The sequence below is a fragment of the Narcine bancroftii genome, chromosome 8 (genome assembly GCF_036971445.1).
Source record: "Narcine bancroftii isolate sNarBan1 chromosome 8, sNarBan1.hap1, whole genome shotgun sequence".
NCBI classification, from domain to species: domain Eukaryota; kingdom Metazoa; phylum Chordata; class Chondrichthyes; order Torpediniformes; family Narcinidae; genus Narcine; species Narcine bancroftii.
In genome coordinates this window covers 18893904-18906451 of record NC_091476.1, presented here as the reverse complement: position 1 = coordinate 18906451, position 12548 = coordinate 18893904, and the positions used below count along the sequence as shown (strand labels likewise).

At 38.9% G+C, this 12548-nt stretch overlaps 1 protein-coding gene across 1 annotated transcript in view; it reads left to right on the top strand.

The window, feature by feature from the left end:
• med12 (mediator complex subunit 12) overlaps positions 1-12548 on the top strand; it is a 111370-nt gene that overhangs the window by 55384 nt on the left and 43438 nt on the right. The window contains exons 24-30 of the mRNA XM_069893036.1: positions 354-455; positions 3035-3148; positions 5051-5214; positions 7594-7773; positions 8135-8206; positions 9319-9491; positions 11194-11355. Of these exons, the coding sequence (XP_069749137.1) occupies positions 354-455; positions 3035-3148; positions 5051-5214; positions 7594-7773; positions 8135-8206; positions 9319-9491; positions 11194-11355 (967 nt within the window). The remainder of the gene's footprint in view (positions 1-353; positions 456-3034; positions 3149-5050; positions 5215-7593; positions 7774-8134; positions 8207-9318; positions 9492-11193; positions 11356-12548) is intronic.

Genomic DNA, 12548 nt, shown 5'->3' with positions numbered 1-12548 from the left:
CTGGTTTAGTTGTCATAATTGCCCTCAAAATGCAGTTCATAAAAGTTCCTCATTGAATCAGTATGGAAAATTCTAACGATGTCACAATTCACTCAATAAATGCAACCCTTTCCTCTGTAGTAACCAGAAACATTTAAAAGGAATTTCATTTGGAACAAAGCTACTTGAACCAATGGCAGTTGCCTCAGACTTCATAACTGAATTTTATTCTTCAGCTGAACTTCAGTATGTTTCCATCAATGTCCGATTCCACCAAATTAATCTTGAGAGAAGAGAACAATTGTCATTTGAGTCCATACTTCATGCATTTTGCTTTTGCCATGCTTTACAAAAAAAAAATTGTTATTTTTCAGCATGCAGCGAGCAAGATTCAGAACCAGGTGCTCGTCTAACATGCCGAATCCTCCTCCATTTGTTTAGGACACCACAACTGAATCCTTGTCACCAGGACAGCAGTAAGTGACGATTTTTAATCAATGGAAATCACTGAGACTTGGTTTCAGAATATATTTTTCTATCCATAAAGAACTTCATCCATAACAAGCCATTTGAAGAGGTATTTCACATAAGCTTTTCAAAACATTTATTTTTGGTTTTGAAGGATCTGTCCTTAAATAAAGAAGGAACAAACATTTGGGAGAGGCAAACTGTACCTTTGGATAAAATATCACTTTAAATCATGTCACTTTTATATTTTAATTTTGTAAACTGGAGCAAGCACGGTTTTGTAGCACATTTGAGAGCTCTGTTTTTTATTTTAAATTTAGATATAGAGCAGAATAACAGGCCCTTCTGGCCCATGTTACCTAAACACTCCAATTAACCTACAACTCCTGTATGTTTTGAAGGGTAAGAGGAAACTGGAGCACCCAGAGGAAACTCACGCAGACATGGGGAGAATATACAAACTCCTTACAGACAGCACTGAATTCAAACCTGGGTCACTGGTGCTCTCACAGCCTTGTGCTGACCTTGCCTCCCAGAAACTTGATCAATGTTGGATGTGGCCAGTGAATTCTTGATTGCTGTACATGGTTAACAATCAAATTTATCTGTCACTTCAGGCTGCCCTCTCATTGTTAATAAAGATTTTGGACTAGATAAAGCTGTTGAAATAAAAAGCTCTAATGATGTTGGGTCTTTGTGCTAAATGTTTTGACAACTAATGATATGCAAATGTTTTGTCAGTGTTGTTCCTTCCACCATTCTTCAGGATGGACACAGGCTTTCCAGTCCCTGATCAGTACAGGACCTTCCCAACTAAAAGTGATGAATGCTTTCTCTGAATAGTCTGGATGGTCAAAAGACGCCATTACCTGGGCTCAGTGACTGTGAGAAACTTGTGAAGTAAATCATCCTTTTTATTCGGAGGATGCGGGAGATCAAAACCCTCTTTCAAAATTTTATTTTAATCGAAGACAGCAGAAATGATGGTAGAATGTCTGATGAAAAGCAAAAACTGCAGAAATAAGAAACAAAAACAAAATCTTGGAGATATTAAGCAAGTCAGGCAATATCTTGACGATAGAATGATTAATATTTCAGGGTAGCAACCCTTCATCAGAAAGTTGTTTGCAGATTTTTGTCCACTCTCGTCAAGCTGTTGCTTCTACTCTTCAAATTAACTTTAATTTTTGGTCATTCCATATAACCATATAACCATTTACAGAGCAAAAACAGGCCATGTTGGCCTTTCGAGTCCGCACCGGTTCACTGATCTTGAGGCATTGGTCCCGGTAGATCATGTCGATTCTCTGATGATGCTCTGCCAGGCCTCTACTGCAGCCATTTTCAGCTCCTGCTTGCTTTGGGAGCTTGTCCATGGGTGGGGGGGGAATTACATCAAATGAAGAGAATAAAATGGCTGTTCAGTCTAAGTTATTTAAACAGGAAGCCCTAATTTCTTCAAATTCATGCAATTGCATTTGAGTTTACATGTTGAACACGTGGAATTTTTTTCAGAACCACAAACTTTGTGGAAAAAGCTGGTGAATGTGTGAATTTGCTTGCAGAAAATTATTTTAAGTAGGAGAATATTAATGCTGTTCTTCTGAATGAAATGGATTTTGAAACATAAACATAAATAAGTATTTCAAAGAAAGAAGGGAATTATTCAAATATTACAAAATCATTTCAATTCTAAGCCATCAGAAATTATGGAGAGCTACAAATCTGGCACAAGAAATTAGAAGTCATGAAACAAAACGTATTACTGAATAGCATTGATATACATGTAAAAGTTGATCTGAATTGTCACCTAAGATAAGAGGAGGCAGAAGTAACTATGGTTTATGTCGGAGATGACTGTCAGTGGAGAGGTACTGACCACATTTAATGGGACATATGAATGAACCTAAGATTTGGTCTATGAAAATCATGAAAGGTAACCAGCAATGTCACAAATTAAACTTAATCTGATTTGGATCTTTAACTGACATTTCGCTGAAGAGAATGCCTCAAAAAATATGCATTTATCCCTGATGGACTGATAACTATTTCCATGTAAGTTAGACATCAAAACTAATCATCAGATTCCTGTTGCATAAAACAAAATTTTATTATCGATTTAAATATGGTCTTGGCTTCTTCATGCTCCAAGACTGTGGTTGCAAGCAAGTTCATTCATTTTGATGATTATAGTGTACTTGGGAGCAAGCCCAAATCTAAACACACGACACTCAGAATTAAGGCCAGGATTGAATCTGGCTAATGGTCAGGATGAATGAAAATGCAGTGAAATGCTCTTTTTAGGCTTCTGGTCGCTGGAACATCTACAGATGCTTAGACTGAGAGATGCCACTGTGATGCATGGAGAGCTCAGCATCACAGCACAGACCACAGTATCCTCACAAAGACATGCTTTACAGTGTCAATGGTGATGTTGCTGCAGTTACTAATTGTGTTTCTATCCTTTCAAAGGGTTTGTATGATGAGAGAGTAGAGCAATTAAGATTGTCAATGCCAACAATAGTTTGAATTCTTCTCCCATGTTGATTCTGTTCAGTTTTTTCTGACTGGGTGTAATCTTTCCCAGATAAACCGACAGTCGGGATCCGTTCATCGTGTGACAGACATCTGCTGGCAGCATCGCAGAACAGCATTGTGGTTGGAGCAGTTTTTGCTGTCCTCAAAGCCATTTTTATGTTGGGTAAGTTTTTTATGCTGAATATGAGGGCTCATTTCTTGTTTAGTTGGGTTATCTGACGCAATCATTTGCCCAGCAATTCTCTTTTGATATACTAGTGAATTCATTTTGTTCCAGACTGAAATATAACAAGACTTGCATTTAAATTGAAATTTAGATAGACATACAGCACAGTAACGTGCCATTCAGCCCACGAGTCCATGCTGCCCAATTTACACCCATTAATCTATACCCCCACCCCCCGATATGTTTTTGAACAGTGGTAGGAAATTGGAGTCCCTGGAGAAAGCCCATGCAGACACGGGGAGAACATGCAAACTCCTTGCAGACAGAGAGGGATTCAAACCCTGGTCTGCTTCCAATTCTTTATCTTTGGCTTGGCTTCACGGACGAAGATTTATGGAGGGGGTAAATGTCCACGTCAGCTGCAGGCTCGTTTGTGGCTGACAAGTCCGATGCGGGACAGGCAGACACGGTTGCAGCGGTTGCAGGAGAAAATTGGTTGGTTGGGGTTGGGTGTTGGGTTTTTCCTCCTTTGGCTTTTGTCAGTGAGGTGGGCTCTGCGCTAACTGCTATGCCATCCATGCCGCTTTTATTGTAAGTATAGTACAACTCCGATTTATCCAAAATGGTCGGGACTGGACCTATATCGGATTAATGTTTTTTTTTTCGGAGAAGTGGTCATTTTAAATAAAAATGTCCCAGTAGCAACAGAAAATCACTTTTATCAATGTTTAAACAACAACAAAAAAAGGCTTTTTAAGCATTAAAATGTTTAAGCAAAAAAATGCTGGCCGCACCACTACCGCCGATCTCCGAGACTTCCCAACTGCTGCCGCCAATCCCCAACAATCTCCACTGCTATCGCTGATCCCTGGGGAGGCTTCCCGGGCTGCTGGAACACTCACTGACTAGTCAGCAGGCTCCTGTCTCCCCAGTCACGGGAGATCCCGATGCCCAAGTCCAGACTCCGAATCCTCCCCTAGGCATACTGCACACGCACACCATGTAGTCAGGTGTGCTTGTGCAGTAGTAGGCCAAGGGGTGGGTTTGAAGTCAGCGTCGGGAGCTCCGCTGTGCTGAGAGGGGAAGGGAAGGGTAGAGGAGGGAGAAAAGGGAATGCTGCTGAGCCTGAGGTCCCACTCCTGCCAGGGAGGCCGCTCTCCTTGATGATGCTGGAACAAGGAATTCTTCCAACCGCTTGCGGTTGGGAGACAGTGGCACGCAGTTTAAAAGAGAGATCTGGAGAAAAAAGTCAATAAGGGAAAGCAAAGGAGAAATGGAAAGAGAGAGGGGAGGGAGTTATATGAAACAAGGACAATAGTTCTAATTTCATGTTGAGTGAATTTTTTTTTCAACCTGTGAAGTCAGCTCAGTTCTGAAAAAAAAAAATCCGATCAATGAGGATTTGGGAGAATCCAGTTTTGTATTGTAAATAACTCTTGGTGCATTTTATCTCTATGTGTAAGAACTAAAAGCTGTATTGGTGGGATGATCATATTTGATTGGTAACATAAATATCACTGCCTCATTTCACATGACAGGTACGATGTAGAAAACGTGAGTAAAATATTTTCTACTAAAATCTTGGAGTGAAGCAACCCACTGTTCATAAAATGATGATTAGGGATCTTTTTGTCCTTTTACTTTAGTGGAAGTATTGAATTTACTCCAAGTTGCCTCGTAAATGCAAACCACTGCCTAGTCGAGCAGGTCTTGGAAAATTTCAGTAGCACTTTCGAAAAAAAAGCAAGTGTGCTGGTGGAAAATGTGAGGGAAGTGTTTGGTGGCTTAAAATTGTAGCTGAGAGAAGAAAATACTTAGGGTAACTCGATCTTATGAAAAGGGACTAACTGTTAATTTGAAAGGCTTCCAAATGAAAACATCTTCCTCTTGCAATTTCAGGTGATGCTGAATTGAAAGGATCTGGATTTTCACATTCTGGTGGGATGGAGGAGCTTCCTGAGGATGATATTGGAGTAAAAAAATCTGGCAGTCGGGCTGTTTCTATTGAAACAGCCAGTTTAGATGCTTATGCAAAATATGTATTAAAGAATATTTGCCAGCAGGTAAGGGCATATTATATCTTGGAAAGCTATTTGATACACTTTATACCCAACTGCACTGATAATGCTTGAAAATGTTTTATTCTTAGTTAATATGCAGATGATGTAACTGACTCTGTAGAGGTTTAATTATTTTCCAGGACAGTAAATCTGACACATTTCCACTTGGCATTCATTGGATTTCTTCAGACAAAATGAAATACTGAAGATTATGACTAGAAATGTTGTCAATGTTAAACAGGAACGTCAACAAACTCTGATTAAAATGCAATACACAAAAGTGCTAGAAAAACCAAACAGATCAAGCAGCATCTAAAGGAAGTAGAGGGTAACTGAGGCTTTATGTCTGAGTCCTTTGTTAAAGTTTGAGAAAAAAGCAGGCAGGCACCTGAATAAAGAGAGAGGGAGGAAGGGGCATGTAGAGAAGTACAGGCTAGCAGGTAAGAGGTCATCAGTGCATAGGGATGGGAGGGTAGAAGAGAAAAATGCTGAGGTGATAGCACTCTGAATGGAGAGGGGATGGGGAGCTGGTGGAAAGGAGACATAGGTATAGGGAAAGGGAGAATCTTGAGATGGTTTTAACAGAAACTGGAGGTTGATGTTAATGCTGTCTGGTTTGAGAGGGCCCCACACTAAATATTAGGTGTTGTTCCTCCAATTCACAGCTCAGTTTGGTAGAGCACGAAGCCATGAATGGACATGCCAGTATGGCAGTGGTGTGTGGAATTAAATCATTTGGCCACTGGAAGTCCCTGTTATTGAAGGGGATAGAGGAAAGGTGTTCAAACATTCTGCATCCAATCTCTGTGATATGGATGAGACATCATAATGCATACAATTTTGAGGTTTATTCAGGAGTCTGGTAACAGTGGGAACCACACCATTCTTGAATATAGTGGTGTGTGTTCTCATGCTTGCTAAGCTTCTTCCTGGTGGAAAGGGGAAGGGGAGGGGTGAAAAGAGTATGGTCAGGATGGAATAAATCTTTTACTATACTGGCTGTTTTTATAAGGCAGTTGTGGATTGAATTGTTGGAAAGGAGGTGGTATGTGTGATGGCCTGGGCCATACTCACAACCCTCTGCAGTTTATTACAGTCCTGAGGGGTGCAGTTCTTGTACCATGCAGTCATGCACCCATAGAGGTCCATTAAGCTGTTATGGGATGCAGGTGTCACACCAAATTTTAAAGAAATTTAATTATGAAAATTATCAATATGCCAAACTAGAGGAGCTGAGATACAATGTTAACTTTTGGGGTTGGAGGCAAAAAAAATAAGGTAGTAGATAAAGCCATGGAGTGATTTGAAAATAAGGGCAAGAATTCTAAAAATTGCCCTGGAGTCAGCAGTGGTTTTTGAAATGTGCTTCAAGACGTTGGTGGTGTCTCGCATTAACTCCATCTACCAGTCACTCTAATTTGCATACTGCAAATTTACAGCTGGCACAGTAGGCGTGGTAGTTAGGGTAATGCCTTTACAGCGCCAGTGACTGAGGTTAGAATCCCGAGTTGGTACATTCTCCCCATGTCTGTGTGGGTTTTCCCCAGGAGCTCCGGTTTCCTCCCACCATTTGAAAGGTACTAGGGGTGTAGGTTAATTGGGTGTAAATTGGACGGCACAAACTTGTGGGATGAAATGGCCTGTTACCATGCTGTATGTCTAAATTTTTTTTTTTAATTTAAATTTAAAACCGATGTCATCTACCTGGCCCTACACTAAGCCTTGGAACAAGGACAGCTACGTCGAACTACTATTTATTAACTATACCTCTTGCTTCAACGCAATAGTGCCAACCAAACTCAACTCCAAATTGGATCTGCAACTTCCTCGCCTACAGGGTGCAGTCAGTTAGGGTTGGTGACAGCACCTTCTCCATGATCATCCTCAATACTGAGGTCCTGCTCAGTCCTCTACTACATGTCCCTGAGATGACTGACTGCATGGCCAAACATCATTTATAAATTTGCAGATAAAGTAAACGCGAGTAGGCTCTTTCCACAGATTAGGAGAGATAAATGCAACAGGACGTAGATTTAGGGAGAAATGGGAAAGGTTGGGGGGAACATTAGGGGGATCTTTCTCTGAGAGTGGCGGGAGTGTGGAACGAGCTGCTATCTAACGTGGTAAATGTAGACTCACTCTTAAGTTTTAAAAATAAACTAAATAGATACATGGATAGAGAGGTCTGGAGGGATATGGAATGGGTGCAGGGGTCAGTGGGACTAGTGGTATGATGTTTTTGGCCTAGACGAGAAGGGCCGAATGGTCTGTGCTGTAGTGTTCTATAAGACCTGTCACTTTAAAGAGACACAACCTGAAATTGCTAATTGTATAATTTTTTGCACAATCTTAATTTGTACAATGTATTATATTTCTTCACAGGAGTGGGTGGGAGAGCGGTGCCTAAAAAGTCTGTGTGAGGATAGCAGTGCTCTTCAGGATCCAGTTCTAACAAATAAGCAAGCTCAGCGACTCCTGCAGCTCATATGCTATCCACACCGGCAACTGGACAGTGAAGAAGGAGACAACCCACAACGTCAGAGAATCAAACGGATCTTGCAGGTGAGAAGTTGTACAAACTTGACGAGGAATTGTACTAGGCAAATAGCAGAAATATAATAAACTGGCTTTGATGACTTCTGATCGAAACAGTTCAAAGCATTCCAGTTGACTGCACATTTTCTTAAATAATAGTGTAGCAACTGCAATTCCATTGGTTGCTGTTGGTAGGTGGGTAGTAGAAAAAAATAATAAAATTTAAATGTAGGTTGGAATCTGAACTGGGTGAAAGAAAATGACAGGCCTAGTTGTGTTTCTTGATAAATTATTTTTGCCCAAATCACTCTTGGAAAATTTTCAAACCTTGTCCTTCAAAATCATGTGTATCTTAAATTTGAGTAGTTAATTTTTCTATTTATTTTAGAACCTTGACCAATGGACAATGAGACAGTCATCACTGGAGCTCCAACTGATGATTAAACAGAGTGTTACCAGTGTAAGTAGAGACATGATAACTTGAGCTTAATTCTGCATCTGCATGTCCCCTCATAAAATCAGGATCACCAAAGAACGAGGTGTGTATATGTGTAAGTAAACAAAAAGGTTCCCTTCTTGGCAATGTGTTTTGGGTCCTGGCTTATCAGCCCCTGGTAAGTTCAAGAAAACAGACAACGCCTTGCTACCATCTAACTTAGCAATTCATGTTGCCAAATGATTATCACAATGGAAAACAAAAAAGAATAGAACTTTGTATTTTTTTTATTCAGATGTAACACCAATTTAAAATTAAGGGAGAACACATCCAAACCTTCCTCAAGTTTTGAGGTACATTCAGATGTGCTGGGGAAGAAATTATTTTCTCAGATAATAACAATAAATAGGACAGTTTTATCACTGTATCGGTTAGTCAGCCAGTTCTGCTATGTCCAAATTTATTTAGCATGTTTGTCTTTTCAACTTTATTTCACTATTCCACACTGACAATTTTATGATTCCATATTCTTGTAACATTGCATGGGGACATTGAGTCAATGATCTCAGTCAGGTCAAAGATTTAATGCATACTATATTACAATGGTAGTTATCAATGCTGAAGCAGAATAAGTGATGTTACCGTGTTAAGTTTTGGTTAGAGAATGTACACATCAGCATCATCTGTCAGGATTGAGTTCTGTGAATGTATCCCACCAAGCTTACTTTCAATTAGGTTGAAAATATAGGTTAGACTTGTCTTTAGCCAGCTTGGATTTCCCTTGGAGATAAACAAAAAATCTGCAGATGCTGGGGTCCTGTTCAGTAAACAAACATGATGGAGAACTCAGCATTTCATGCAGCGTCCATGGTAAACAATAGGCCGTAAATATTTCGGCCCAAGCTGTTCTTCAAATATCTGAACAAAGGCTTAGGCCCGAAACACTGACTGTCATTTTCTTTCCATGAAGGCTGCATGACCTGCTGAGTTTCTTTCGCTCTTTTGTGTACTTGATTTTCCCTTGCCAATATTAGCATCTCACTCAATGATCCTCGATTGTTGCTCATTGCAAAGCAAATAGTTTATATTTTTAAGATCATGAATCTGCTCTGCTGTTGTCTAATCCCATGTTTCAGGAGATGAATTCCTTACTAGAAAACATTGCTAAGGCCACTATTGAGGTATTTCAGAAATCAGCTGAAATGAATTCATCTAATCTGAGCAGTAATGGAACTGTGAATTCAGGGATACCTGTTTCTAGTGCCAGCAACACAAATGGAAATGCCAGCAAAATGAAACCACTTCTGAGGTGAGTTTTGAACAGAATTAAATATATGTGAATTAGAAATTTAAAATGATATAAGTGCACAACAGATGGTCAGAGTTGAAAATAAAAAGTCCATCAATGTGATCGATGAACAGGGTGATCGCTGAACTTTTTAATCAAAACTTTAAATCTGACCAGGGAAGTTTCTGTCCTCATAACATAATATTGAATTCTAGAATTTCAAATAAACAGACTTTTCAGTCTGTATTAGAACTAGGCAGTTGCTATGAAGCCACTAACCTACAATAGAAACTCAGTTTTTCTCACTCCACAGATGCTGCCTGATCTGCGAGAAATTTGCAATATCCTTTAATTGCAGGTTTTGAACCATCATCGTTTTACTCGTCTCTATTTAATCTCCTACTTGCATCCTCCAGGCAAATCAGCTGTTTTTAACCCGACCCTTTCAACCAACAACATTATTACTACTATCCTGTCTCTCGTAGTCTCCACCTTTTAATAAATATTCTCTCTGTTCTCCGAACTTCTCCCCTTTTCTCTTCAATTTAAAATGTGCTTGTTTCTGAACTTTAATAATTCTGATGAAAGGTCTTCATTCTCACTTTTAACTCTGTATCTCTCTCTACAAATGCTGCCTGATTGAAATTAATGCCTGAAATCCTCACTGTGTGACCAACCATTCTCCCTTCATTCTGTGCAGCGAATTGGCAAATTAATCAGGCGGGTAAAGAAGTCGCAGCGTAGAAATGTAAAGGTCGCAAGTTGGGGAGTACCTGTCTAGTCACTGAACCTGATACATTGATCAAGCTTTGATTTTTGTTATCACCCAATGTAGAAGTGTTAACAGCAACAAATTATAATCACTTATAGCATGTTTAACATGATAAAGCTTCCCAAATGCTTCACAGGATATTTTATCAGAGAAAATTTGACACTCAGTCAACTAAGGAGGTAATTAGATTTAAAAGTTGTATTAAAGGAGGAGAGAAAGTTTTTTTTTACATGCCATTGTGATCAGCCACTTTCCTACACTCAGGAGTATATTTGCAAAACTTGTGCCCAAAGGATTTGGTCTAATTCTTAAAAGTTTTATTCTTTCTTTCTTCTTCAATATTTTTATTAACATTGAAATTTCACATCAAAAAATAGAGTACATAAGGATATATGTTAAAAATCACATTATACGTTAATGTGTTAAATCACATTATTTCATCCAAGGTAGGCCACATTTCAATCAAGCAAATTACATTGTATTAATTTTTTTTAAAATCTCAACCCATTAGCAAGAAAGAAACTGTTTGGCCAAAAAAAGACAATTCCTCCTTAGTCAAACCTTCTACCTTCATATCAAATCAAAAAGGATCCCCATAGTGTTTGAAATTTTGAATTAAAATTGGAAATTGACCATCTAATCTTCTCTAAGTTTAAACGTGACATGACGTCACATAATCATTGAGCATGAATAGATGGAGCAGCGTCCCTCCATCTGAGTAAAACTGCCCGCCTAGCCATAAGAGAAATAAAAGCTAATATATGCAGATCAGATGCCGTTAAAGTTATGTCATTCTCTCCAACAATGCCATATTATACAGTTAAGGGATTAGGTTTAAAATTAAATTTAAAAAGTTTTATTCTTGATATGAATAAAGACTATAGATGCTGAGACCACATTTGTGCATTGCATATTCCTACTATTCCAATACTCATTTATTTTTACAAACAGCTCATCAGAGCGGACAGGTGTCTGGTTAGTAGCACCATTAATCGCAAAATTGCCAACATCAGTCCAAGGTCATGTGTTGAAAGCTGCTGGTGAGGAATTGGAAAAAGGACAACACCTTGGGTCATCTTCACGAAAAGAACGGGATAGGCAAAAACAGAAGAGGTAAGTGTGGATTTTAGTGTGAAGTAACAGCAATGCATTGTTTTGTTTCAGTGCTGTTCTTGTTTACAATTTTCCCTCATTAACTCACCAAATGAAATATGTTCTGCTGTCGAGTCAATGAGCTTTGATCTACTGGTCTGTTCCATTGAAGCTGGCATTGGATGTAGCAAGTCATATACCACCATACCTCAGGCTGCACTGGATGACAACAAAATTTGCCTTCTGAACACTTTTGGGTTCTGCTGATCACAAAAGGCACCTTTTTAAAAAAAAAAAAATTAGATATAACCTACTTTGTGATTTTTCTGTCATTTTAAGTCTACTAGTATATTGCCAACAAAGAAAGCTGTTTTGGTCACTCCAAGCATACCTGGGCACGCACTCAATGTAGGGAAAATGAAAATGTTGTCTTAGGATAGGGCATGCTTAGTCAGGATAACACAGACAGGCTATAAAAGCAACTTACATATACAGATGCTGTGCATTACACTGATATAGGTTGAATTCATGTTGATGCACGTTCTTCAGGCAATAACATAGTGAGTGTACATAACAATAGCATTTATTGACTTCAGGAAGATTCAGTACAGCAGAAATGTTTAATCAATGTCTATAGCTGCAATACATTCTGCTACATTTGTGGTGAGTAGATGCTTGAAGCTAAATTCAATAAAAGTTTATTTAATGTGTCTCCAACTTTCTACGTGATGCAGCAAATCTGAAATGACCTTTGTGTTTAGTTTGAAGTTGTCTATCATAATCCCCAATTTTTTTTTATGAAGCAAACTTATTGGGAAAAAAAATATTGTCTAGTGCATTGATGGATGTTTGAAATTACAGCCAAACAAAAGATTGGGTCCCTATTCCTCATTTCTGGATCTAGGGGTATTGCTAGCATTCCAGTATTTTTGACCCCCATATCCTGTTGGTCTTATTGATTGATTTTACCACATTAATGTGCAAGTATCTGTTTTGGAAAGGTACTTTCATGCTGCTATTAAGGAGGGAGTTTTAGAATTCAGACTTAGCAGACTTAAATACACAATTGTGTGTTGAAGCTGAGATACAATGTGGTATGGGGAGGAGCATTTAAAACTGGTATATCAGTCAACCTGATTTGGTCCATGTAGTGGCTTTTGGTATTGATGAAGAATTGATCTTTTAGAATCACTGAACTAAATAACGCATCTTGG